This window comes from Prenolepis imparis, unplaced genomic scaffold (genome assembly GCF_030444845.1).
Source record: "Prenolepis imparis isolate NDT839.2.m4 unplaced genomic scaffold, iyPreImpa1.0 SCAF_11, whole genome shotgun sequence".
In the NCBI taxonomy this organism is placed as follows: Eukaryota; Metazoa; Arthropoda; class Insecta; order Hymenoptera; family Formicidae; genus Prenolepis; species Prenolepis imparis.
The window spans coordinates 7037522-7065427 of NW_028141169.1; the positions used below are offsets into that span (position 1 = coordinate 7037522).

Consider the following 27906-nt stretch of genomic DNA (forward strand, 5'->3'; position numbering starts at 1 on the left):
CGGTTCCGTTTCCAAGAATGCAGCGCTTGACGTATCTGGACGTATCAACGTGACGTCAGTCGTCTGATCGGCGCGCTTGCAATTGCACGCATCTCCGGGAAACCCGCGACCGTCCGTTGCGCGTTTATCGAAAGCGAAGCGGAATAAACGTAAACGTGGAGGTGACAAAACGACGCGACGAGGGATCCGGCGTCGTAGGGAGGAGGAGTCGAAACGATTCTAGGGCGAATCCGACGCGGGCGTCGCGCGAAATGTGATCTCGACGCCTCTCCTCCCCCCTCCCTCCCACTGGTCGACGCCATCTTCCTTTTTCTGCATCGCGCACCGTGTGGTCGTCGTTCCCGTCAGGTTTACAACACTGGCGCGATTGATCTCGCGCACACATACGCATTTTACTCAGAATGCGCGTGTCACGTACACGATTGTAAAAGGGAGCTCGCTCGCCCGAAACGTAAACAGAACATTTATTCTGCGTGTCGCCCGGGATATGAGGCGGTCGGGCCCTTCGGGTCAAAACAACATCGTCGCGGCCAGCGGGATGCGTGCGCGCGTGTTGGTGGGATAAAACCGCGGTGGAAATCGCGGTCTCGTGTCGCATTCCCGATCCGGACCGAGTGTGGTGTGCGTGCGGGATACTGTGAACAGTGAGAAGTGCGAACGGCGCCAATCATTGGCCGCGCCGCTCCAGGCCTCAACCCGTTGCTGTTGCGTGCCGTTCGCATCTCTCTCTCCCTCGCTCTTTCAGCCGCCGACCTTCCCTCCGTCTCTGTTCTTCTCTCGCGCGCGTGTGTTGTTGCGTGCGCTGGCGCGCGCGCGCGCGCGCACAGTTACCTAGGATATCCCCGACACCCGAGACGAGTCCGGGTGTGCGAATTGCCTACGGTTCTGTTCTGTGCAGTTGTGTCTTGGCTGCTGCGGCGATGAGATATCTCCGGACGAGATTCCTAGACGGAGCTGCATCGAGCGTAAGTAACAAACTTCTCTCCGCATCCGCTTGTTTTGTATTCTTTTCTGACGTTTATACGCGCTAAACGGATGTATGTGTGAATCGTGTATATGTATACAGGCCTCTGTGATGTACGATATCTTCTCTCGTCATTCCCCTTTCATGCCCTTCTTTCTTTCCTCCTCCTCGCGGCAACGCAAAATGTATCGTTCGATCATCGGATTTTCCGGAGCAATTACAAGGAGTATAATTTTTGCTGTTTTTTTTTTCTTTTCGTGATCTATCCTGTTTAATGCACGCGTGTGGATTGTTTAGCTTCGCCGCGACGTATGTGTTTGTGAGTATGTATATATGCGTGCGTGGGTGCGAGAACGATCGTGTTATGTATATGTCATGTGTTATCGTTTTCTTTCGATGCTATACAAATGTGTTGGTGGATTCTGAAATGTGTGCGCTTATATTACGCGAAGTTTGGATCACATGCGTAATTCGGTATCGATATCAAAATATATATATTTTTTTTTTGGAGTAGTAACACATCATTAGTTAAAATCGAGTTATGTACAAGTCACAAGTTCTTTTCCATGTATCCGAATCCTTTGAGACGAACGCAGTCTGAATCCCCCATTATAGCGTACGTGTCCGCTTACGGGTGAGTTCGTGTCTTTTACTTGGGGCGGATATTCTCTCTTTCCTCTTCTTTCTCTTTCTCTTTCTCGCTCGTTTGTAAATCGAAAACCGAGGCGCTTTTGCCGCTCGTAAAGAGCCTCGCTGAGAAAACCTACGGCAGCAAATTATGCACATTGTTATTTCTTGGGTTGCCACATCAATTTTTGGCCGCAAGTCTTAAACAAAAAAGAAAAAAATTTGAAAGAAGAAAATACAAAAAAAATTCCCGAGCCGCTCGAGTTTTATATTTTATTTTTCTTGTATATATTTATGGAATCTTATATTATGCAATGTGATGTCACTAATCATTTTACTCGTACACGTGTGTTTAAGTTGTGTATGTTGATGGATTTTTTTGGAAGACGATATTTTGAGCGAATTTTTATACCGAGGTGACAATTTTATTTTTATTATATTTTTTTTGTTTTATCTAATATAAATCTATAAGCAAAACGAAAGACTCTGATATATATATATATACACAGTTGGAAAATTTGTGTTTTCTTGTTAAAAACGGTCCCCGTTAAAATTTTTGTGTTAAATATTTAACACATTCATGTGTTAATTTAACATATTGCTGTTATGTTAATTGGACTCAAATGTTAAATTATTAAAACAACTAAAAAAAAGTGTAAAAATAACACAATGTATATCTATTTTTAATTTTACACAATAAATATGTTCCGTATTATTAGTGACAAGATTTATCTGTTAAAATTTACAGAAAAAAATGTTAATTTTACTTTATAATATAAGTGGGGGTGATAAAATGTAAAATTAACAATTTTTTTAGTTAATTTTTACATTAAAACTATATTAATTTTACACAAAATTTATTTTAAGTTTATTTGAAGTTTGCATTTATTTTATGTTAAAATATTAACACAATATTCGTGTCACCATTTAACATATCCGTATTATGTTAAATTAACACAAAAATTTCTGTGGACCGTTTGGGACAGGTGATATTTATTAAATTTAACACAAATTTTTCAACTGTGTATAAATACAAAAATTCAAGTAGAAATTGAGCTAATAATAAGAACAAACTTATCTTAAAATCTTCATTTGACTTGTTTCGATCCTTCATTTGAACCATCTTTAGCAGATTAATGATAAAAAATTATAAAGAAAACTTATATGCATCTTAATTTTCATCCTCGACTTGTCTCCTAAGTTTGTAAAACGATCAAAGACGAAGAACAAAGAGTGAAAAATGCGTACATTATGACCTCAGCGATATACAAAGCAATCCTAAAGTTGCGCTTGACTCTTATTAGAGCTCTTATTATTTCCTATTTGAATTTTTGTAAATCTAAAGTAACAAAGACAAGTGTATATAAGCAACGTCAAAAGCACTTGTTGAAACATTTTCATTTCGTAATAAATTTCGATAAGAGATGTAAATTCTTATATAAATCGAGAATAATAGAATCTGTTTTTGCTCTAACTGCGCTGTTTGCAATACTTTTTCTCACCAGTTTTTCTTCTTTACTAAACCTTGAATATTACACTTGTTTTAACGGAGAAAACGTAACAGAAAGCGACTAAAAAATAATATTATTTAAAAGGTTAATATTCCTATTTTAGCAAGCATATACATTTAACAATTTATTAAATATTATAGAAATATGAATTTGTGAATATTTCATTAAAAAGTATGTAACAGAAATAGAAAACAGGTATTAAAAATCATCTTGAAAAGAATAAGTAAAAAAGGAGGGAAAAGCATATTAAATATATTACATTCTCTGAATAATGTATTGTTTTAAAGGAAAACATATATTTTCTCACGGAAAATATAGCACAAAAGATTACTGTGAATGCAGTAATATAATTATTATAACATAGAAAATTATCATTAAAATTACTTTTATTCTTTCTAAAATTGCTTTTCTTTTATTTAACATACTTCTAAATATATTAATATTATTTTTCTTAAAAAAAGAAAAGTAATTTATATTATAAACCTTGCCTTCGACTTATCTGAGATTATTTGAGTCGGAGATTCGAAGATTTTTCCTTCTTTTTCTTAGATTTTTGCTTCAAAATCAAAGAATTGGAAACTTTTCCTTCTTAAATTCAAACTTCCAAGTTATAAAACCAAAACATTAGAGCTCCAGGCTAAACAGGAAATACTATATACTTTTCACGCTATATAGTACAACCTTTTTAAAGGAGTAAAGACCCTCAGGTCAGGATTGTGAAGATATTTTGACCCGAAACGTTCTATTCTATTTTCAGAGCAGGACTCGAGCGTGTTTTGGTGTGATTGAAGAAAATAACCGCTGCTAATAATTCCCTATAAATTGCACATGAATAATCACATTTGGCGCTAATATTTTTCAGTTATATATTACAATTTTAGAAATAACATTTAATTTCGATTTCCTCGCAACTTTATCTATGTCAAACGTAATAAGCGACTTGGCACGATCGCGTTTAAATTCCTTAAATCCCTCGCTTCTGCTTAAAACTCCACGTAAACAGTCTAAGTGCATTCCGAGGGTGGATATAAGATTATTCGTATACAAAAGCTACTGAAACTTCTCGTATCCAAACGTGTGGCGAATCCGAATGCGCGTAAAACCGAAAGAGACGACGCGCTTTGAAATCTTCGCCGATGAGTGGAAGATGCACGGCGACCTTCGCCGGGAACAAGATGTGACGTCCCGCTCGTAAAATGTCGAGGTGCGTTTCGTACATCGGAGGAACCGCGTTCCTTTCGTTTCTCCTCTCGGTATGCAAAGGAGCGAGTAGGCAACGTTTCCAAGCTTTTCGTCGCGGACGTGTGTTTTATCCATCCAACGTTTTCGTGCTCGAAAACGTATAGCCGAGAGCATGCCTATACAGGGCAGGGTTTGACTAAGTGGGCCCAACCCACTTTAAAAAACTTACTTAAAAACCCATTTATAAAACCCATCCAAAATTTAATAATATTATAAATGAAGTATTTAATATTGATTAATTTTTATTTAATTTTTCTTATTTATTAATGTAATAGAAGGTCTATTACATTAATAAATAAAAAAAATTAAATAAAAATTTATTCATAATAAGGAATTGTGCCAATTAAATAGCCAAGTTTCTTAATCATTAGCGAATTATAAAAAATTAAATTTAAAAAATTAAAAAACCCAACAAAATCCCAAAAAACTCAATAAAACCCCCAAAAAACCCAATAAACCCCAAAAAACCCGGTTTAAAAAAAAACCCACTGGCTTTTTAAAAAAAACCCGAGTTTTTTCAAACCCTGATACAGGGTGTCCCAAACCTCATAATTAATCAAGGTAGATAATTTTTAAACGACCAACTGGCTAATGATGGTGAAATTCTTTTATTTATTCAGCTACGTTTCGACCCAAATTGGGTCCTCCTCAGGCTCTACATAACAAAGTCAGGGTGATACAATAATCAATATAATTACATAAAATATGTGATAATATAGGACACCTGACATTTGATGTTAAAATGAGTTGAAACTTAAGAGTGACATTATCAATGAGTGCAAAGACTATAGTTGTAACCGCACATAAAATGACCATACGTAAATTGGAATTCAGTCGTCATTCTACAGTGTGTACTCAGCAAAGGTTCAAATTCAGCTGATAGTAGTCAAAAATATTGAAACGAGCGAAGGTGATATGAAAGACACATAAGTAAGTAACAGTCAATAGAGTTAAAAATGTTAAAAAACGTTGAGAATAGTTTCATAAATTGAATTAAAATTATCTGTGTCTCTTTGCAAATTAATAGAATCTTTATGTTTTTTGAATGTAAATCATTTCCCCAATCTCTCTCTTTTTAACACTACACATTCGCTGTGTAAAATAGATACAGACGCCCAATTAAAATCATGATTAAGAGAAACTCTATGATTACTAATAACCTCATATAACAATAAACTCATAATTAATCTTCCAGGGGCAGATTCCTGGGATCATTTGGAGACGATTTTTCCTCAAAATCTCGAGGCACCAATAATTTTCGAGTTATAAGCGATTAAAAATAATGGGTTTTTCGTAAACTAAGCCCTCTAGAAATGAAATATTAACAAAACCACATTCTTCAATTAATTTCAAGTAAAGTTTCTTTTAATAGAATTTTAATTTAAGGCTTAGTTACAAAGATATACATGATGACAAAAATTGGGAACGTGCAAAAAATGATGGTCTCCCTCGACATTTTCGCTGAGGAAAAATCGTCTCCAAATGATCCCAGGAATCCTGCCCCTGGAAGATTAATTATGAGTTTTGGGACACCCTGTATTCTCCACGATGTAGAAGAGAGTCACCGTTTTAGAATTCCGTTGCCCGAATCGTATATAGATCAATAAAATAGATACAAACTTAGGGGGTTGCCATACATCTCCTCGGGTTTCGATCCGGAAGGAGAAAAAAAGGAGGAATCACGCGTTTCTCTTGTTCCTCTTGATATTGTAAAGAAGCTATTGAAATTTGATATTGAAATTTTTCGATGGTTGATGTATTTTTTATACATTTTCATGCTTTAACGTCTACAGCTGATTGTGAGATGCATATTCTTTAGAATGCAGAATAAAGTAACGGGGTTTTACAATGTCTTTACTTGAATTGTATAGATAAGGTAAAAAAAAGTTGAACCTAGGATTGCTATTTCTCCTCGGGTTTCGATTCAAAGAAGAAAATGTCAGGGCTTCGAGAAAGGGAGAAAAATGTAGAATTTTCCTCGCTCCTACAATTTAATTTTGTCGTATACGTCACGTTTATAAAATTGCATTTAATGCAATGCTTAGCTTTACTTTTTCTAATTCCGCGTTAATGTTTCAGTATTACTTATTGTCCGAAAATGTATTATTTACAATGAAAAACATAATATATTCCTGATAAAGATTTATTTCATAGTCGTTATTCGCGCGGTTGCTTTAAAATCTACACTGAGAGAATTTTCTCTTAGAATTTAATTTAGTGATTAATCAAACATATCTTATATTTTATTGTAATAGATATTATTATCTTTATATTGTGATAAATGTATTAATCAAAGAAATTCTTATAAAATTCTTTTCAGGGTAAACTCTAAGAGAAAATTCTCTGTGTATGTTTATGATTTTTTTCTTTCTCCTTTGAGAAAGAATTTTCGGATGAATCGTTACGCACTGATCGTGAGATGACAGTCCTGGCTTAAATAAGGACTTCGTCCTGCTTGGTATGCGGACAGTACGCGCAGATTGTAAACACATGAGAAATCGGACAGTGGTTTAACCTCGGGTTTAACGCTATTAATTGTAACTTGTATACGGTAAGAGAGTGCGAATTGTGTTTATGATACAAGGAGGGCAACGTACGATAGATTACTCGTTTTCAGCCACTGACAAACGACAGAGAGACGCGTTCGTCTTTTCACGTTGTCACGTGCGTATATACGTGCACAGAGAGAGAGAGAGATATATATATATATATATATATTGTATAATGGTATCATTGTATTATGTCACATTATCGTTATATAATATCGTTATCGTGATAAGGGGGATTCGGCCACTAATTTTCTAAGTATTAAAGATCGTTTAATCCGCGTTCTCTCGTATCCTATCTCGTTGCTATATCTCACTCGAATCATCGAATATCTAACTGTCATTTACTTGTTATCAGTACGTTGAAAGAAAGATACGATCGGTACCTCGTTATTTCTAATGACAATAATTTCTTAGGATCCTAAAAATCATTTGCGAACAACCATCGCATTGAAGGGAACGTTTGAGGATTTCTAACGAATCGTCAGTATTCAGAGAAGCGCAGTATGCTACTAAATGATCATTCAGCGTTTTCACCAATTGCTGGCATCAATAATTAATGCTTCGCCTTGAGAAAAGAGTGTAGAGTCTCGTTGAGATAATATATATAGCTCCGTTATATTATAACCCCGCGAATCGATATCCTGATCGGTTAGGAGAATTATCGATATATAGGTATTTGTTATAAGGGCATCGAAGCGAACTCGCGAAAACAAAGTTCTCATCCGCGACATAGCAACCCTCTCTTGAATATAATAGTGTCCCTTTTAAGGCGCTTAAAATCTCGCACGTTGTAAAATATCGTAACAGATGTTATGCTGGACGCGTAAATGTTTGAAGAAGATACATACGAGTAAATATCGTCGCCTCTGATAATTAATCGATTAAAAAAAAAGATACGAACAAACAAGTATCGCGATAACGGTACGATTATTATTTTCATCGATACGCGATATTTCTTGTCTCTCTTCGGGGCACGAACGCCCGCAGGCTTTTTCCAGAGGGGGAGACATGATTCAAAATGTTTTATATTTCCATAGAATTATAATATTTATAATTAGAATTTGAAATTAAAAAAAATATATATATAATATATATATATATATATATAATTATTTTTAATATATAGAATTTTCTCTTAGAATTTATACTCTGAAATCATGGTAATCGTGGGACAATATGATAAAGAATTTTATGAGAATTTCTCTGATTAATATTTATCACAATAAAAATAATCATATCTATTACAATAATATACAAAATATGTTTGATTAATTTTAATTTTACTAAACTGCATAGTAGTGTTAAATATTAATCAGAGAAATTTTCATAAAATTCTTTCTATACCATATTATCCCACGATTACCTTGATTTTCAGGGTAAATTCTAAGAGAGAATTCTCTCTGTGTAATATGTATATATAAATAGGAGTAGTGGATTATGTATATATAAAATTATTTTTAATATATATATATATATATATATATTTTTTTTTTTTTTTCCTATGGATTAGGCAGAGATCGGCAAGGCTGCACAACTTGATCTTTCTTTTATTTAAAAGGAGAGTAAATGCTTAATTTTTTGCTGATTCCAGGAGAGGACAAATGTCCCCTCTTGCCCCCTTTCCCCCCTGCGGACGCCTAATATGCTCCGGTGTATGTATTGTCAAAGCGTTGCTTAGCCGCGTCGCGGAAGATCGCGTGTTCCCGCGAAATTCACGTCTTGGTCGTTTTTTCAAAGAGATCTGTCATTCTGCGCGCGCGGAGATATAAATACGCGACGACGACGACGACGACGACGAAGAGCTGCGGCGCCGCCGCGTTCCTCGGAAAGCGGAATCCGCCGCGAGCGACGACTCCGTGGCTTCTCTCTGCTCATCTGACCTGCCTGGGCGATTTTACCAACTTATATACATATATGCGCGAGCGACTTTCTCACGTTTTCCCGAGAAATCCCGGACACTTCCGGGGCGACTACATTTCCGTTTCCGAATCTGTATATTTCGGTACACACACACACGTTCGTGTGTATACACGGTGTCTCGCTGTAAACAGGTCTTAGATAGAGGGCTATGCTAAAAATATTGCTTTCTTAACGCACGCGACAACGGCGGGCTCTTATCTGCTTTAAGCCTCGTGAAATACGTATTACGTCAACGGCCTGTTCAACTTGAGAGCAGAAAACCGTAAAGCGACGTCATCGATCACAAAAGTGTCAATAAGTTTGACGATAATGAAAATTAATGATAAATGTACGCGCGGATTCTTCCTTGTAATTTTCTTATCAACGCTGTTATTATAACAACATGTATTACATTCGTACAGCAGATACTTTTACGAAAACGTTGCATAATTGTATCGTATCATTTTTTTTTTTTTTTTTTTAAATTAATGGCATAATTAGAGAATAATTTCTTAGATATCGAATTTTTTTACTCGCTTCTTTTTAAAATAATATAAATTTTATACAAAAGTTTTCAATTTTCTTATTTTAAATTAGTGGAAGAAAATATCTTTTTCTTCCAATTAGCAATTAGTTAAAAAAAATATTCTTAACGAGCCAAAGTATCGGTATATTTTTTTTTGTAATCAAACTCAATGGCTCTTTCAGTGGGAAAAATCGCAAAAACGAATATAAAGTTTTGATTTGACGTGACATTATATTTCGATTGACATTATAATACGACGCAACTCGACGCAATTAAAAAGGAGCCTCCGCTTCTTATCAGTTTTCCTATTATTCCGCGATTTGTCGATGCCGCCGCGGATCAACAGCTGCGAACAACGGATAAAACCGGTCGCGAGGAAGCACATCGAGCGAGCGAGGGGACGATCGATTTATCGGCGAGATAAAGCTCGCCGGTGGCAAACCGGCGATACCGTTCTCTGATTTTCGCTGTGCTCCGCAAATAAGACTCGATTGTTGTTTTCGCGACGATAGGATATCGATCGTTCGCCTCTATATACGTGTTACGTGATCGCCTTGTTGGATTCCCTCGCGAGCAAAAATCATCGCGCGAAATTCACCTCGCAATAATAAGGAGCGCATACATCCTAACAGGCTAAGAATATAACTTATCAGAGATTTTATTTGTTCTTTTTCATTGTTATCGATTTCTCAAGACCGACTTTTAATTGAGACAACTGTTGTGTATAGAGCGTCGATATCCCTTAAGACGTGATAGTGGTTAAACTCTGAAGGCGACTTTAATTCGGGACGCTATTATTGTTATAGACATAGCTGGGTCATGAGAGACCGAAGACACGAGATTCCAAGAGTGTAACGCGAAATAAATATTGTCCCGTGATTTTCAATCGTTCGAATGAAGGTTTTCTTGAATAAATTTTCACTTTACACATGTCTTCTTTTCTCACAAGCCAAACTTTCTATTAAAAAATTAATACGAGTTACAAATTTTACAAGAGCAATTATTTAAAGCGAATATCTCGGAGAGCTCTTTCGCACATATACATAATTAAACAATTAATCTTCGTAGAATCGTTCTCGTGGCGTATGCAATTTTCTTATTTAAATTGAAATTTGAATTCTGTTGGGATATTCGATCGCATTAAATTTTAGAAACTTGCTAGATTATGCGACATTAACAATGTTGCGTAATTTCTACGGAGCTTTTGTGTGGAAAACAGATTAATTTACTATTATGCCAACAGAAAACTCTTTCATATTATTTCATTATGAAAGAGGAAATAAATCGGAGTTGAAGAGAAATAAAATACTGATTTTTCCTGTTGTATTCTTCTGCCGTTAATAACACATATCTGTAAATAGTCATTTGCATATTTGCGAAAATCTTGTCTCCTATCGCAGTGTCTTACGCAATTATCATCATCATGAATAATTTATTTTATAATGATTTCGAAACTATAAAGACATACAGAGTCTATATACCACTTTTCGCACGCTATACAGGATATCTAAAAACCAGTTATTCTTTTAATATCATATTCTCTAAATAATTTGGAGACGGTTTTTTTCTTATCGTTAGCGAAAATGTCGAGGCATAAATAATTTCCTAGTCACAAGTGATTGAAAAAAAAAACTTGTTGCAAATTTTATTAAAATCTAAAGATTGACAAAATTATATTCTTCTATATTAATTTAAGGTGGAGTTTACTTCAATAGAATTCTAATTTAAAATTTAATGATTTTTCTTGGCTAAGAAAAACTTGACTTCTAAGTGGCCAAAAAAAATATATTATTAAAAAAGCATTCAGAGGCTTTGATAAATTATTATAACGACCAACTTTTTAATCTCTTTTTTTTTTTCTCACATGAAAATGTCAATGTCGAAAGGTTGCATATTTACATTCACTGATATAGCAAAGAATATATAAAATGATGATTTATCGGAAACTCAACAATGTTGCTTCTTCATGTGACACGAATGTCTCACAAATTCGCTAATAAGCAAATGTATTCTTCCCTTCGTACATTCCTCGTGTGTTTTTTAGACTGGCAAGTTTGTATCCTAGCTCAAACACGAATCATCCATCGCGACTGTCTTTCCTTCCCACATTCCATTAATTTCGTTCTCGATGTAAACGAATTTGACATTATAACATTTGTTATTTCAAGTTTCAATAAGCCGACTTTTGAAATTAATTAATATCAAAAGAATTTTATCATCTTTCGTTCGAGGTGACTTTTTTGTCGATGCTAGATTCGACGAATCTTTTTCTCTGATTTGCATACAAATTTTTCTTGATGCAATTAAATCGCAATTTTCGAGATTTTTATTTTTATAACTCTTCTATTTTATAACTCTTTCCTTTCTAATCCTCTTTTAGCGTAGGCGAGATAAATATCGGTGTAATGTCGCTAAATGAGAAATTAATTTTCCTCGAAACTGTGACGCACTATCTGGCTTTTACTAGCCCGGTGAAATTTAAATTTGTGTTTCATATAAAGAGGCTTACTAATTTCTTAATTATTAATTAATGTTGCGGTCAGAAATTGATGTGTATGAGATTTTAAGATTTTCTTCTAATCGAATCTCTTTATTTTTCAGTGATAGAACAACTAAATGTCTTCAAATACGTCCGATGCACGATGTTCGAGAAGAATGCCTGATAAAATGAATGAGTCGTACGAGCCAGACACTACATCGGAACGAGTTGGGTGCCGATTTGCGGTGAATGTGTCTGGCCTTATGCCATTTTCCAATTTCGGCAATTTCGTGACGTACAACAATTATGTTGCGCCTAGAAGTGTCGTTTTTATCGAAAACAAGGAAACCGTCACGAGGACTTTAGAAGACGAGACGAGTAGCTCGCCTCGCTTGTCGCAGAACACTTTGCCGTCTCATAGTGCCTATTCATCTGATCGGTGTTCGTCGAACGAAGAGAATGACCGTCCCACGTGCAATTGTAATTGTATAAGAAATCATCGAAATCAAAATTCTACACGGAAGAGGAGCGCGAGAAGAGACCTTCACTTGTGTATATCTTCGATAATGAAATTTTGTTTTAATAAAATATTTCATTTATCAATTACACAAAGACAAGATCATCCATGGAGAACTAGATGGATCTTTATCGTCTTGATTTATCTGTTCGTGATAATAACAGCCAACGAATGTGCAGTTGGAGTCGAAACATCAGGATGTAAGTTTTATTAAAATATGATAAATCCTTCATACAGCATGATATTTATATAATATCAAAAATTGCCTTGCATAACGCGGTAAATTCTTTATATATCTCGATCAGATAACTCTTCAAGTTTTAAGTTTTGTGAAAAATTTTGTGTTTTTTTTTTATAATAAACAATTTCGTATATTTTGTCTATATATCTTTGCGTATATATATATATAAATGTAGTATGATATTACGTCAAACGCACGAATATTAAATTACCAACTTATTTTTATAAAGTTTTCTTTTACCTTTGCTATGTTATGCACAAATGTTGAATACACAAATTTCAACGCAGTACGGGTATATTCGGATTTATGTTTGCATTGTAACATAGAGATAACATATAAAAACTGTTTACTTTCAGTTTTTTCCGCAGTGCGTTAGTATACTAGAATTATAAATTATCTTACTTTCCTTTTGAAATTCTAGTTTCAAACTACATACATATTTTTTTTAACGCTAGCAATTAATAAATTATCAATGATGGGATATTCGCAGAACGTCATCTATCTTGTGTATTTAATTTTATGTGTTTTATAATATTATATATATAATATTATAACATTCAACATTTTATATACATATGTAGAAGTTATCTCTATATTATTCGATTCAATTATATATCAATTATATATCGTATTTTTTTAACCTTTTCATTACCAAAGGTAACTTATAAGTCACCCATCGAAATTTCGCATTAGTTAACAGCTCTGGTTGAGCATCATAGCTAGATATCCCCAGGCTAACTGACATTGTTTTGCTCAATTGCCTTGACAACTGCGTAAAAAAACGATATGAGAATCAGTAGCAGAGTAATGCGAGTTTATTAGTAGACAGAAGACATTTTATTTTAAAATCTTTTATTTCAAAGCATTTTTGGGTATGTACTATTATTTCTTATATTTTTTGTATAGTTTTTTTTAAATTTTATTTTTTGACACCTTAGTATTCATGAATATAAATGACAAGAGAAGGCGTCACATTGAAAATTAAAATCTAAAAATGGAAAAATGCATATATCCTTGTTTCAAAATTTTTTACAGAAAACATTATTAAACAATTTAAAAAAAATTTGATTATTCTGGCATGCAGTGTTTATAATTCCTTATAGTATATTAATTTGAAATAATTTGACTAAAAGAAGAAAATAATTTGTATAACACGACAAAATAGCAGATGATGTGTGTGTGTGTGTGTGTGTGTTCCCCCTGTATGTGGCAAAGTATAGATTCGCGGATTGACCGTTTTTTATAATATATATCAGTACAATGGTGGCCAATTAAGCCGTAACGAAAGGGTTAAAGAGCTCAGTTATTGTCGCTTTAATCTACCAAAGTAAGTTAAGTAAGTAAACATTATAAACAAATATTGTTGTTTATAATGTTTAGTATTTTTTAGTATTTTAAAAATATTTTCGAATATATTTAATAAATTTTGCTTCACTGTTTGTTGTAGGGACGGAGCCGCAAGGTGATATTATTATCAAATATGGTAACCCACTGCAAATTTTTTGTGTGTTAAACGAAGCGTACGTAGACAAATATTACCCGGGCAAAAACTCTTCGGACCTCATCTTCTATCGCAATAGTAAAATAGTGGAGCCTGAATACATTACTATAATCAATAGAACAACAATAATGTTGTACCAAGAGCTACCACCACCCAGCGATGATTTGTATTATTGCTATTTGAATTTAACCAAAGAAGGTGGGAATCAAACTAAAGAAGGTGTTTGTCTCAATCAAGTCGTAATTGGATGTAAGTAATCGTATTCATGTAAATTATTGTATTGTGAATTTTTTTTATATATATGATGGAGTTATACTATCAATTATTATCTCAGAGGCACATCTTATTTATTCCACTTCTGTAAAAGAAAATATATTTGATGATATACGTATACGTAATCTGAGAAATTTCCTCATAAAGGAAATCGTACTATTTACAATCAATTATACGTATCTGGAATATAAATTTTTTCACTGCTATAGTAAAAGTACATATATCCATCCTTATCAGAGCACGATACCCGACGAAGTTTTGTGGAAACAACACAGTGCATTGATTCTCTTTTCATTAAAATTATGAGTGAACTGGTTGACACATATATATGTCTTAGAAATCATTTTACTATCGTCGATAAAAATAACTAAAAAGGAGACATTGTATATAATATTAAGCGCTATTCACAATAACTTTCTATCTTAAACTTTTTATCTAGAACTTGTGCATTGAGCTATTTCTACTTATTTGAAAAAACAATGTTCAAGATAAATGATAAATGATACATATGATAAATTACATTTTATATATTTATTTAAAAAATTATAATTTTTTTAATGTGATATAAATATAATGTTATTAATTTAATGTGATTTAAATATATTTTATTAAATTGCACTTATTATATATAAAATGTGTCTCTGTAAATGTAGCAACGAAATGTAGAAACTAAAAATTAATTTTTGTCTTCTTTTTTATATGATGTATCTATTTAATTTGTTCGGCAGTTGAACCTAAAGTACCAAACAACTTTACTTGTATATCCCGTAATTGGGAGAAAATTAATTGCACATGGGACCCGCCACAAAACTATGTCCATACAGAATATGAATTAACATTCAAATTGAACGGAGGTAGGAGAGGATTGCGAAGAGTCTATCCTTGTCCTAAAGACTGTTCGAATAAAACTTATTGCTGCTGGACTCAATACACCAGTCCAATGTACAGGCAAGCGTATGAAAACTATACGTTTATGATGCACATTCATAATAAGTTTGGCAGCGTAAACGTCACGTATAAAGTTGATCATTTTGCTCAAGGTATGTTAATCTTTTATCAACCATTATATTAATTTCTTTATGCGAAAATGTATAATAGAGTAATGTCATATGTAATAATTTGTGTAATGAAAATACATGAGATCTTTAAGTATACTATATACATTTTTATACATTTAAGAATAAAAACTATGTCGCTATTTTCAGTTATCCCTGAAAAAGCTATGAATCTATTGGTGTTTAACAAAACGTCAAATAGTGCAATGTTGCAGTGGAGTCTCCCTTTTCCATTGCAGAGCTTTCCACCTGGTGTAACTTATAAAATTATGTATCAGAATCATTGGGATAAAGATAAAGATTGGAAGGTAGGATCAATTTATATACTACACCATCAGTGGTATTTTCTATTGTTTTAGAATAATTCATCGTAATTAAACATAATGATGGTTTTATGAAATGATGGTAATCTCGATTGAACGAGGTATCTTATCCACAGGTTATCATTATTGATGCGGAGCCTCGTTTGCATAAACGACAATTCAATCTTACCGGATTGGAATACGCTAATACTGTGTACGATGTTCGCATTTTTTTAAGAAGCGCTAAGGCCGTAGGAGAAAATATGTACAGTGATTTCAGTGTTATTACATTCAGAACATTATCAACGTGTAAGTGGATTTATAAAATAATAATCTATTATCTTCACTTTATTTTTATTTTATTAGTATAATTTTATAAATTTATATTATTTATATTTTAATATAATTAATATTAGTATTTAATATATAATAAATTGTAATAAATAAGTTATAATTAAATAACAATTATTAATATAATTGTTATTTAATTATATAATAATATATATTATATACTTATAATGTATATAGATTTTTTTATAATTAATATATTGTTTTATTCAACTTTTTAGTACCTAGTTTTTCTCCGCGAACCGACATTGGTAGCTTCGAAATTATCGAGAACAATGGGAGCAGAGACGTATATTTGTATTGGCAAACGATACCGCAACACTATGAGAATGGTGATAATTTTAAATATCAGATCAATCATGTGGAGGAGAATGATCATAAGATAATTCTCGAACCGATCGAGACGACCAGGACGTACGCCAAGTTTAAGGGACTCAGTTTCAATAACTATCGGTTTAAGATCGTTTCGACGAATAAAGTCGGCATTAACAAGAATTATACGGAAATCATTGTACCGAGTCGAAATGAGAGTGAGTAAAGCTAGAAGATGAAAAAAGACTGAGCAAAAATAACTTTTAAATATATATATATTGAACAGTTAACATGAAATATTTCTCTTGCAGTGCCACATGAACCGATAGCGTTCACGAAAATGGCTTTTGAAGGAGGACTATACGAATTGTCTTGGAAGCCGCCGATCACGCATAAAGATATCAAGAATCCAATTACGAATTATAGCATCTTTTGGTGCGATAACGAGCGCGATCGTCCTTATCAGTGCACAGTATGTAGCTGTTTTCTCTGTTATTTGCAAAATAACTTTGCGTGCAAATTAAAACATAATATTTTATATTCGCAGGGTTACTTGAATTGGATACACGTATCCAAGACTACTACCGTCTACAACATAACCGTACCAGATCCGAACAAGGTGTATCAATTTGCGATTTCCGCGAACACGAATAGTGGCAGCAGCGGCATGATATGGTCCTCTTGCACGGTGATTCATACAAAGGTGCTCGGCAAAATGAAATCCGTATGGATTAATCGTATCGGATCGGATTTTATCGAGGTCGGATGGAAGCTCGATTGTTCGGATCGCATTGGGATTGTTGAAGGATTCAAGATTTATTACTGTCCCATCGTGTCACCGTTAGATAGGGACAAGTGCAAAGGACCCAAGCTCAACATCACCATCAAATCCTATCCACACATGATAGGTGGCACTGTCAAGAACTTGACACCCTACACTACGTATATGTTAGAAGTCACGACGGTGACCAAAAACGGCGAGAGTCAACCTAGCGATCCTCTATATAACACTACTCTTGAAGGGGCACCGAGCACTTCGCCTTTGAACGTAAAAGTCACCAATGTCACAAACACGACGATGTTTATCACATGGCAGTCGCCGGGGGCGATGAATGGCGTGCTCAGATACTACGAGGTCTACTATAATGATCTCATGAAAAAAGTGGAGGAAGCGAATCATATCAGATTGACGAGTTTGTTGGCATACACAGAGTATAATGTTAGCGTCGCCGCCTGTACTGTGGCGTGCAGCAAGAAATCACCGATAACAAAACAGCGTACAAAGATTGGTATTCCCGGTAACATTGGCATGCCCAAGGTGCGCTTCATAAACTCCAGCCAAGTGATCGTCACATGGGATCCGCCGCAATATCCTGCCGGTCCGATAAAGCTAATCTATTACGAGATAGAGGCTAGTTATGGCGAATTTCAGAATGTCACAAAAATGGGTAAGACTTCCAATTTATATCAAATATCAATAAATAAAATTAAGAGAATTTATTTATGTCTAAACTAAACTATACTAAAACAGAAATATTTCTCTATTAAACACATTATTTATTGACTTTCTCTTAGTCTTCTTTTTATAAATTTCTTTCTTCATTACTTCTTACATATAAGTGATTAATGTATGAAGAAGTAATGAGGAATATGAAAGGAAAAGACAGAATACGACAGTTTTACTTTATATTAATTATTGTTGTTCGTATTGCAGAAGCGCAACTGTCCATTCCTGATTGCAATACCGTCGGTCAAGAACGACAGTACCAATTTCGGGTCAGAGCCGTTAACATCAGCCCCAACAAAGAACGTTTAATAGGATCTTGGTCCGAATTCGGAGAGGGAAATTGTTACGGTGACGGTTAGTATTTTATTTCATAAGAAGGCGAATAAGAAGGCATTATTACTATGGTTATCTATATTGTTATATATTAATATTTGTGTATGTGTGCGTGTGCACGCGTTTTTTATAAAATTAATCACATTCGCGGTACTTGTGATATTCAGATGCACGATACAACACATTAGCAACATGCGAATAAAATAAAAACAACATTTATTTAACGAGCGATGATTATATGTTTATAAAATTAAACAACTTTTTAACAAAAAGTAATAAAATAATCAATATATCCATTGGAAACTTAGTTGGAAACTGAATAGAATTTTTTTTATTTGATATAACTCGTCTAGATTGTTTAATTGTATTATATTTTTTATCGTCTTGAGAGAGAAAAGTATTGATTTTTTTTACTATCGCGATTTTTTCACTTTAATTTGATGTATACAATAATATCAAACGCACACTTTTGATGTGGATTCTATTATTCTGTAAGATTTCTTATTAGTGAATATATTTTCCACGCAACAGGACTATCACAAACAGTAATAGTTATTATGTGGGTGATTGGAGCTGTCATCGTTGTAGCACTCCTTTCGTGCTGCGGATATGGTGGAAAGAGGTAAAAAAATTGTTATTTTTTAGAACACATGACATTATATTTATATAATTATACATTTATTAATTTTTAAAAATTACGAGAATTTTTATATCCAATTGTAGTCATTTTAGTTTCATAAGTTTAATATTATGTATTACGCTTTCTTATAGAGCGATGTTGAAATATCGAGATATGCAAAATATCGGAGTAAAATTACCACCCGGACTCACTTCAAACACGGTGAGAGACGATTTTATCTGCTTGACCGAAAACTCGTCAAAATTTATAATAAATAAACTTGAATAAATTCGATTTATTTTTATTCATATCCAGAAGCTGCTTCACAAAGGTGACGAGTCGCATATACGACAGCCGTCTGCCGATTCGAGCGGCTGTTCGAGCGCCCAAGAGTCTGTCACCTCATCGCTCACAACGACCGAATTTCAAATCTCCAGCGACAGCGGTACCGAGGTGGATCCAGTGCCTGTGTCGCCCGACAAACTGCTCGAGACCCTGTCAAACTGGGAGTCAAGTTCTGCCAGTCTGCGACAAAGAAGTGTTTTACGAGGACCGGAGACTATGTCTCGCTGCAGGGAATCGTACGTCCCGGTTAAAACCGCCGACCCGAATCTCAATGAGATTCTATCTCTAGCGCGATCCACTCCAAATCTGACGGACAGTACGGGCTACACAGCGTCGCCGCAGACCTGGCCTAGTACCGGTTACATCAGCATGCTATCTTCTGAAGATTTGTCGGCTAATCCGAGCCCCACATCGCGGGGGAATACGGTTGTCAACGCCGGCGGCTGTTACAGCGTCGTCGGCATCGCTCGTAAACCCACACACGCTCCATCCGAAGAAGACGGTGACGACGGTATAGACAGTGCGGAAACCGTACACGACACCTTGATATCGGTTAAAACGGGAGTGAATCTCGCGAATAATTCGTATGTGCCTTTTATGATGAAAAAACCTATGGAGAAGAATAATAAAGAGAGAGAAACTTTGAAAGAGAAACAGAAGGAAAAGTCATCGACCATCGACACTTTCAAATTGGACGAGCTGGGGATTCTCGTCGACCCGGACAGCAGTCCGAACAAGTCCGAGGAGGATTTTGCGAGATTGATGTCAAACGTTACTGCTTCCGACAAGACGATGACAACGTCCAAGTGCTTTGTGACGAGTCCGACGTCGTTAACCGACACCATCTCGTCTTCGTTAACCGATACCATCCCGAACGACACCACCTTGACGAAGCCGCATGTCAGTGATCGAAGATCGGCACTCTCCGATACATCGAGATTGCTCACTCGTCCTATGAAGAAAAATAAAGAAACATTGAAAGTGCAGAAGACGTCTCACGCTTCGCCAAGTGAAATGAGTTTCTCTAAACCTGTGCTCGCAAGTTCCGTGCAGCAACAGCAGCAAGAGAAAATGGAGCTTCCATCCATGAACATAATGGAGGATAGCAAAGAGATGGAAGATTTCAAAGAAGATTTGTCTGCTATATCTTGGGATGCGCCGACGAAAGGGACGGACGAAAAGAAGCCGAGTGCGAGGCTGAATCCGAACAGGACACATCCAATCATCGTAAAGCAGAGCAGCACCGGCTATGTTACCATTGTCGAGAACCCCAATTCTGCGATGCTGCAAAAGATGGCGACCAGCCAGTCGGATGAGCAGTATAGCAAAGTGACAGTTATACCAAATACGATGCAGTGAAATGAAAGAGAGAGAAACGCGCTTTCGTGTTTTCCTCTTTTTCCTTGAGAACGATTATCACCAACTGCGTAGACGAATGAAATAAATATGGTAAGATAAGATTCAATAAGATAATGTAAAATAAGACTTAATAAGATAATACGATAAAATATAAGATTTAATAAGATAATGCGGTAAAGTAAGATTTAATAAGATAAGATTTTGCATACATATGATTGATACGATCTGCGATTATATCTTATCTTATTAAATCTTATCATACTATACTTATTTCATTCGACTACGCAGACTGCGATACTATATACGTAACGAGAAGCGAAATCCCTTTAACGCGATTCAAAAAATTTCGTATTTGGGGGAAATTTAATTCTTCGTAGACTCATAATATCTTGAAACGGTGTGTTCCATACTTGCGTCGAGATTACTGAAAACAAGTTAAAAATGAAAGAACGCGCTGGCTTTGAATCAAATAGGAAATTCATTTCTCGCTAAAAAGATTCCAACAAACTTACATTTGGAAAAATTCGACCTTAAATAGTTATTATCCTAAGACAGAATTTTATGTACAAAAATATACATATATAAGAATATATATACAATATATACATTATATTATGTAATATATATATTATGTTATATAATATATATGTATATATACACATATATTAATATATATTAAAATACGCAAGAAATATATGATCCGCAGAATATTTTAAAAGTAATTTCAAGATAAAATTTAAGAGAGTATTTTTCTGTACATATTGGAATCTTGTTCCTAAGAATTGGATTTCTTATTCCTCCTCTTCCAAGCTAGTGCTTCTCTATTTGCACATACAAATATTTAGAACTTTATTTAAGCCAGCAAAAATTGTTCGCATTGCATGCGATTAATTAGGAATTAATGTTGTTTCTATCAATGATTGATTCTATATTGAAACTATATTGCGTCCATTATCGGCCACACTATATATAAAAGCAAACAAATGTATATAAATATTCATTCTTCCGAACGGATCACTCAATGCTCTTTATCAAAACATCTACAATGCGCACTTGCATACATTTTCATTCATTTTGCATGACAGAATTATGATTGCTCAAAAAGAAGCAAAAGTGAGAGATACGCTTGAAATTACTGCACGCGACTATAATTGACAAGAGTAACAACATTAATTTTTATATAAATTATCTATTGTTTTTAATTCAGACCGCAAAACTTCGACGAAGCTTTTTTTCTACAAGTGTCGAGTGTGTGCGAGAACTGATTCAATTCCTTCGCTCGTACATATGATTTATCTATTGTTGCCTTCGATACTTCTCATTATTATAAATATCAATCACAAGTAAAATTGTACACAATAGGATAAGAAATTTTTTATATAATAGCATTATACCACAGCATTATGTACAGTATAAAAGTAAAGGGATCAGGGATAATGAAGTAAAACGAGAGGCAAAAAAAGCGCACATAAATGTTGCACTCCATGGGCGTCATAAAGTAGGCAAAATAGTCTATAAATTATTTTAAACTCTCATAAAGCATGAAATATATCAAAACATTCATATCATGATGCACTATGATTTGTTAATACTGTATATATTTCATAAAACGTTTTTGTCCTATTTTTTAGGATGAGATAAAACGCGGAGATAAGTGTTCCTAATTCTACTCTTAAAGTGCTTTAATACTATGTTCTCAGAAAAGAAAAGAAAAAATATTTGGTCGCTTAAAAAAAAGTTACGTAAGGACGCCCATGCTTTGCAATTATCCCGAATCACGCGCTTAATTGTGTGCAAGACATCAAACAGAGTACCTATATAACTCGCGTATACTCGGGTATATAAGTTAATTGTGTGAATAACACGGAAATGGTAACTGATTCTCACATTACCGGGAGTTTACTGCAAAAGAGTATATATACATATGTGTGTATACACATCTTTAAGCTAGTCAGTGATACGAGTTCGTTTTTGCTCGCAGACCTCTCTTTTGCAATCTGCAATTTTTTAGCATTTCATAAATTTTGAGATTTATATAGAATTTAAATAATATAAGCGAAGAAACGAACTTGTCAATTAATCGTTTTTTTTTGTTTTGTTTTTTGGGTTTTTATTTTTTTGTTTTTTTCCTCCATTTCACCGATAAATAAAAAAAAAAGATAAACTTTTAATTAATGGATACGAAATTTCTTTTCATACGCGAAATAGTATCCTTTTATAACAGCATCTTGCTGAGATCTTTACCTAGTGTAAAAGAATTCATTAAAAAATGCTCTGCCGAAGAATTGTCGGATTTGTCTATCATTGTTACAAATGAGATTTTGTAAGCAGTGATATATTGCAGTTTTTATCGATGACAATTTTTAATAAAGGGAATATATAAATGATAGATTATATATATATATATACATATGTAGGTGTAAGGAGATATATAGTTTAATGCAGAGATATATAGTTTAATCACAGTTACGTCCATAAGAAATTTGCTATAAAAATTGTAATATTCTAAATTATGAAAAGGCCTGGATCCTTTTTAACCATCGTGATTTACATGATGCTTTTTGACTAGTTACTGCTACTGCGTTAGCAACTAATAAAAAAAGCATTGTTTATTTAAAAATGCTAGTAAACTAGCATGTTTTTTTCTTTTTCTAACTAGCATGCTAGTCAAGTTAAAATATTTCTACTTTATTAGTTGCTAGCGCACTAGCATACTAGTAGCTAATAAAAAAGCATTATGTAAATCATTATACTTAAAACATAGCTTAAATCATTATTTTGCAAGTTCAAACAATTTCTACCATTCGGCTAGATTTTGTTGTTACGATTACGAGATGAAATTATCTTGTTTGTTCTTGCGAAATACTTACGAAGTTTCGCGAGCGCATATTCGTAAAACTTCCCGATTAACGAAAAACGAGCTTACTCGTACATTATTATTGTTATTAAGAAACCATGCCATTTAAATATTTCATGCATTGATATATGTAATGGCTATATTTAATCTATAAAATGACATTAAGTTTGTGTAAACACATAATGAAGAATTGTAAATTAAAAATGGCTTATCGCAATGTTACGCGAATACACGGCGCATAAATCTGTTTGTCTTTAGCTGTACTTTTTTGCAGTTTAAGATGAAATAACTGCATATGCACAGATGCGTGCATATTATTCGTAAAGATTCTAATGTTTGAAGAATTTAAACCGACATAATTTTTGCATCGAATTTAAGATTTTGTCCATACATTTATATATGTTCCATTGATCAAGCGATATATTACTGTCAATTCTACTGTACTATTGTCTTGTTAAAATTTTTTAAAAAATTTCCTCATCTGACTGAATTTTAAATGATGTACACAATACATTTAAATTCTCACATATATTATATGTCTACACATTTGGCATAGAATGTGTCAAGTTTCGAATGCAAAATTATATGTGCTCGTTTTAATTATACTTTTTACAATTTGCGTTTTCTTTTTCTTAATCAATAGCATTGTTGGTTTCAAATTTATCTATGGTAAAACATTACGATATATTCACAGCTAAATTGTTCATCCCATGATAATTATTCTTAGTTGTAAAATTCTTTGAAAAATTGAACAAGATCATAGTACAATAAAATTGACAATAAAGTAATATACCATTCGATCAATCAAACATTTGAACAAAAACACATCGATTAAAGCCTGCTCATGCGTCAAGATAAAGAATTTTGTGCTATAAAGATAAAAACTTAATAAATTGATGTAGCAAAATATATATATTTCCTCATAATTTTTTAGAAATATCATATATATATATACACGCACACATATATATACATATATATGTGATTATCTATTTTTGTTACATATTTATAAGTGAAAAAAGTATACTGTGTTGTATACCGTGATTGTAACATATAAAAGATTTTAGCAAGAGATGTGTATTTAAACACATTGCATAAAGATCATCGGCCATTTATATATAAATTAGAATTATTATTATGTACTGTTAACAACGTATATGTTCATTAATTTACCGGAAAATCTAATTCATGTAGAGATTATTTCATTTTTTTAATATAATCAAACGATCTTTATATAATTTAGTTGATTTAGTGTGTATTTTTTATTACATGTAATGTTTGCGTTATGATTTGCTATTTGGTAAATAGCAGAGATGTGTGTGTGTGAAGTTGCCACACATGAAGTTGCTTTAACGTATACATTAATTATGATGGAGTTAGATGATAAAATTACATATATAGTAAAAGCATATATTTGTTATATTTGTTAAGGCGATAATTTGTTCTTTTTTTTATTTGCCTCTTTTGAATGTAATGTTATGATCCACAATCACTTATCTTTATTCATATGTAATCTTTATTCAGGCAACACGCATAAGTAGGGGCTAAATTTTATAATTTTATAATTGTTAACGAGCACGCTCTGATTACGAACTTAGTGCAATTACTTATGACAAGTACTCTTACTTGATTTATGTACATATTACAGTCCGTAATTTTACGTGTAATATAAATCTATATATACTTACACATACGTAAATAAACTGTTAACTATAAATACACTCATATGATACGAAATGCATATATAAGATGTATATACAAAAGGACTAAAATATTCCTGGGACGACCGAATATTTCGGAAATGAAGCATTTGGGACATTGAACAATATTTCAAACAAAAGTTCTAGCGTTTAAAGTGATCGAATGGTATTTATTTTAATTTTTGAATCGCTTTGTAAAGATCATTTAAAGATCACTTCGAATTTTTTAAACAGAAACTGTCATTTTTTATATATTATATTTTTGTAGCTGATATCGAGACGTTTTCAAAATGATATGATCAAATCTTCTTGCGTGAAAAACTTTCTAAATTACAAGCCATAGAAGTTACGAGACCATCAGCATTTAGCATGATCGTTATTCTTGTAGAGAGGGTTTGGAGTCATGAAATACCGTAGAAATGACGAACTACGGAGTCCTAATCTCTACATGACATACACACATATGTACAAAAGGAAATGCAAATCAGCTAATGCCAGTAATAGCGTAACTTTAGCTCATAACTTGGAAGTTCTTAACAAAAAGAGGTTTAATTATACTGTTTTGAAAACTCTTCATCATTAGTTACAATATAATATATAACAAATGACGGCTTTTTTCTATTTAAAAAATTCAAAGTGACTTTTAAGTGATCTTTACAAAGTGATCCAAAATTAAAATAAATATCACCATACGACCACTTTAAACCCCATGACTTTTGTTTGAAACACTGTTCTCGCAAACGCTTTGTTTCCGAAAAATATTCGGCCGTCTTGGGATTTTGTAGGCACTTTGTATGTACCGGCAGATAATTTGTTGACTCTCCTTTCTCTTTTAAATTTAATACTACGATCCATGCGATCATAATCTATTCATATGCGGATAAACGAGGGATAAATTTTCAGAATTGTTAACGAGCATATTGAGGATGAATTAATTATGACAGAACTCGTAATTCAATCAATTTATGTACATATTATAGATCGCGATTTTACGTGTAATATAATTCTGTACACATCTACACACACATGCAAATACACTGTCAATTATAAATGCACTGCTTATATAGCGCGCGTGACGCAAAATGCATATATATAATACATACTCTCCCATGATACCCATACTTTTTATATCCGAGCTCTCCTTTATCTTTAGTGTTCAATTTTAGGATAAAATGATTTGTGTGTGTGTCGTAGAGTTAATTTACCGAATCGTTGATAAAATTTATTCATACCATTGTTGACGTTGATTCACGAATTATCCCAAGATTCGGTGCAATTCGCTATTTTATTGATACACATACATATCAGATATGTACAATTAATAACGTTGTTAATTATACTAATATCGGCGCTAAATCGTTACTTATTTTTTGTACAGAATATTGTAAAATATTTTTACTGCTTTTCCTCTTTCTCTCTTTTTTTTATTTTATTATTTATATATCGCGCGCAAATTTTTTCTCGCTTCTCTACTATAATTGTATAAATCGCCGTATTATTAATTAATACTATTATATTTGCCATTGTATAATGCCATGCCGTCGAGCCTTGCCATTCGTTATTTGTTCTCAGAGACGACCCCAAAGCTATCATTTTTATTTTTTTTTTCAATACTCATATGGATCGCGCTGAACAGGCAGGAAAAGTTTTCTGTAATTAACAATAAACGTTGTCGACATACGTTGGAGAGAAGAGCTATTAGTTTATAATTACATTAAGCTGAAATATATAACATTTATATCGAAATATATATATATCTATATATATTGTATATTTCTTCCTAAATTGTATTTATCTTCCTGTGAAAAATTGGTTGATATATAATTCGTTTGTATGTGTGTGTGTGTGTGCTTATAAATTAAAACATATTAACATCTAGTGAGAGAAAAAGGTTTAAAAACATAATATGTTAACACGATACACATTCTTTATTCTTGCCCTTATTCTTATAAAAGTATCAAGGATTTCAAGAAAATGTAAAGAGACCGGAGACCGTTATTGCTTATTTAGCTATACGCTAAATTCAATATTGTAGCACTTTTACATAGATGTAATAATTTCTGACGCTTTACGAGAATCACTTGTTTTACAGAATAACATTTCTTCAACTTTTAATTTCATATTTTTTGCAAGTTTATGAAAGAACGCTGCATTATATATTATTTATTTTATGTATGCCGGTCAGTTTCATATATGCTATTCGATAAATAACACTGATATATAATACAAATTAGCTTGTGTTATTATACATGGAAATACTTTTCTCTTTGTCGCTTATTAATCTAATAACATAATACTACTTTTCTCCTAGAATGTATATAATCAATCTAATTAATCTAATAATCTATCATTAAGCGTGTCGAACATAATTTCTTGGAACCAGAATATTGCTCAATTTGGAGCTGAATTATACGAATGTCATTCAAATATTTCATACATGTTTCAATTATTTACATGTTTATTAAATATTCATTAATATTATAAATACATATACACTTTTTAAAATTGCACATGAATGTGTGCATGCATATATGTGCACTGACAGATGTCGAATAAAATTTTAAATAAAAAAGATTTTTTATATATATATAAAATAATTTCCTTTTTTTTAGAATGTAATATGATGATTCTCGTTCCAAGTTATCGAATTCCGTATTAACGAATCTAAAGCAATGATAAAATAATATATATATTTTTTAAATATTGATTTATTTTGCTGTATTCAAAGAGAGATGCTGAGTCAGCGCAGTTTCGTATAATTTATATTATGTATATATATGTTATACACATATATTTATAACGGAAGCTCTCCTGATCTCGTAGGAACATTGTTCTATATT

At 33.2% G+C, this 27906-nt stretch overlaps 1 protein-coding gene across 1 annotated transcript; it reads left to right on the forward strand.

Moving 5' to 3' along the window:
* Positions 1-49: 49 nt before the first annotated feature.
* On the forward strand, positions 50-26816 carry Dome (cytokine receptor domeless). The gene is made up of 13 exons (XM_083049271.1): positions 50-965; positions 11920-12514; positions 14003-14305; positions 15058-15369; positions 15535-15692; positions 15824-15995; positions 16256-16564; positions 16658-16818; positions 16894-17794; positions 18061-18207; positions 18718-18808; positions 18958-19027; positions 19121-26816. The coding sequence occupies exons 2-13, from the start codon at positions 11935-11937 to the stop codon at positions 20507-20509; spliced, it is 4593 nt and encodes a 1530-aa protein (XP_082905397.1). The 5' UTR covers positions 50-965; positions 11920-11934; the 3' UTR covers positions 20510-26816.
* Positions 26817-27906: the final 1090 nt, after the last annotated feature.

What these genes read in the sequence shown, in the direction of transcription:
- Dome (XM_083049271.1), top strand. Translation starts at nt 11,935, where the DNA reads ATGTCTTCAAATACGTCCGATGCACGATGTTCGAGAAGAATGCCTGAT. An exon ending in TGGAGTCGAAACATCAGGAT is followed by an intron (nt 12,515 to 14,002) that starts GTAAGTTTTATT and finishes TGTTTGTTGTAG; the next exon opens with GGACGGAGCCGCAAGGTGAT. An exon ending in CCGGACTCACTTCAAACACG is followed by an intron (nt 19,028 to 19,120) that starts GTGAGAGACGAT and finishes ATTCATATCCAG; the next exon opens with AAGCTGCTTCACAAAGGTGA.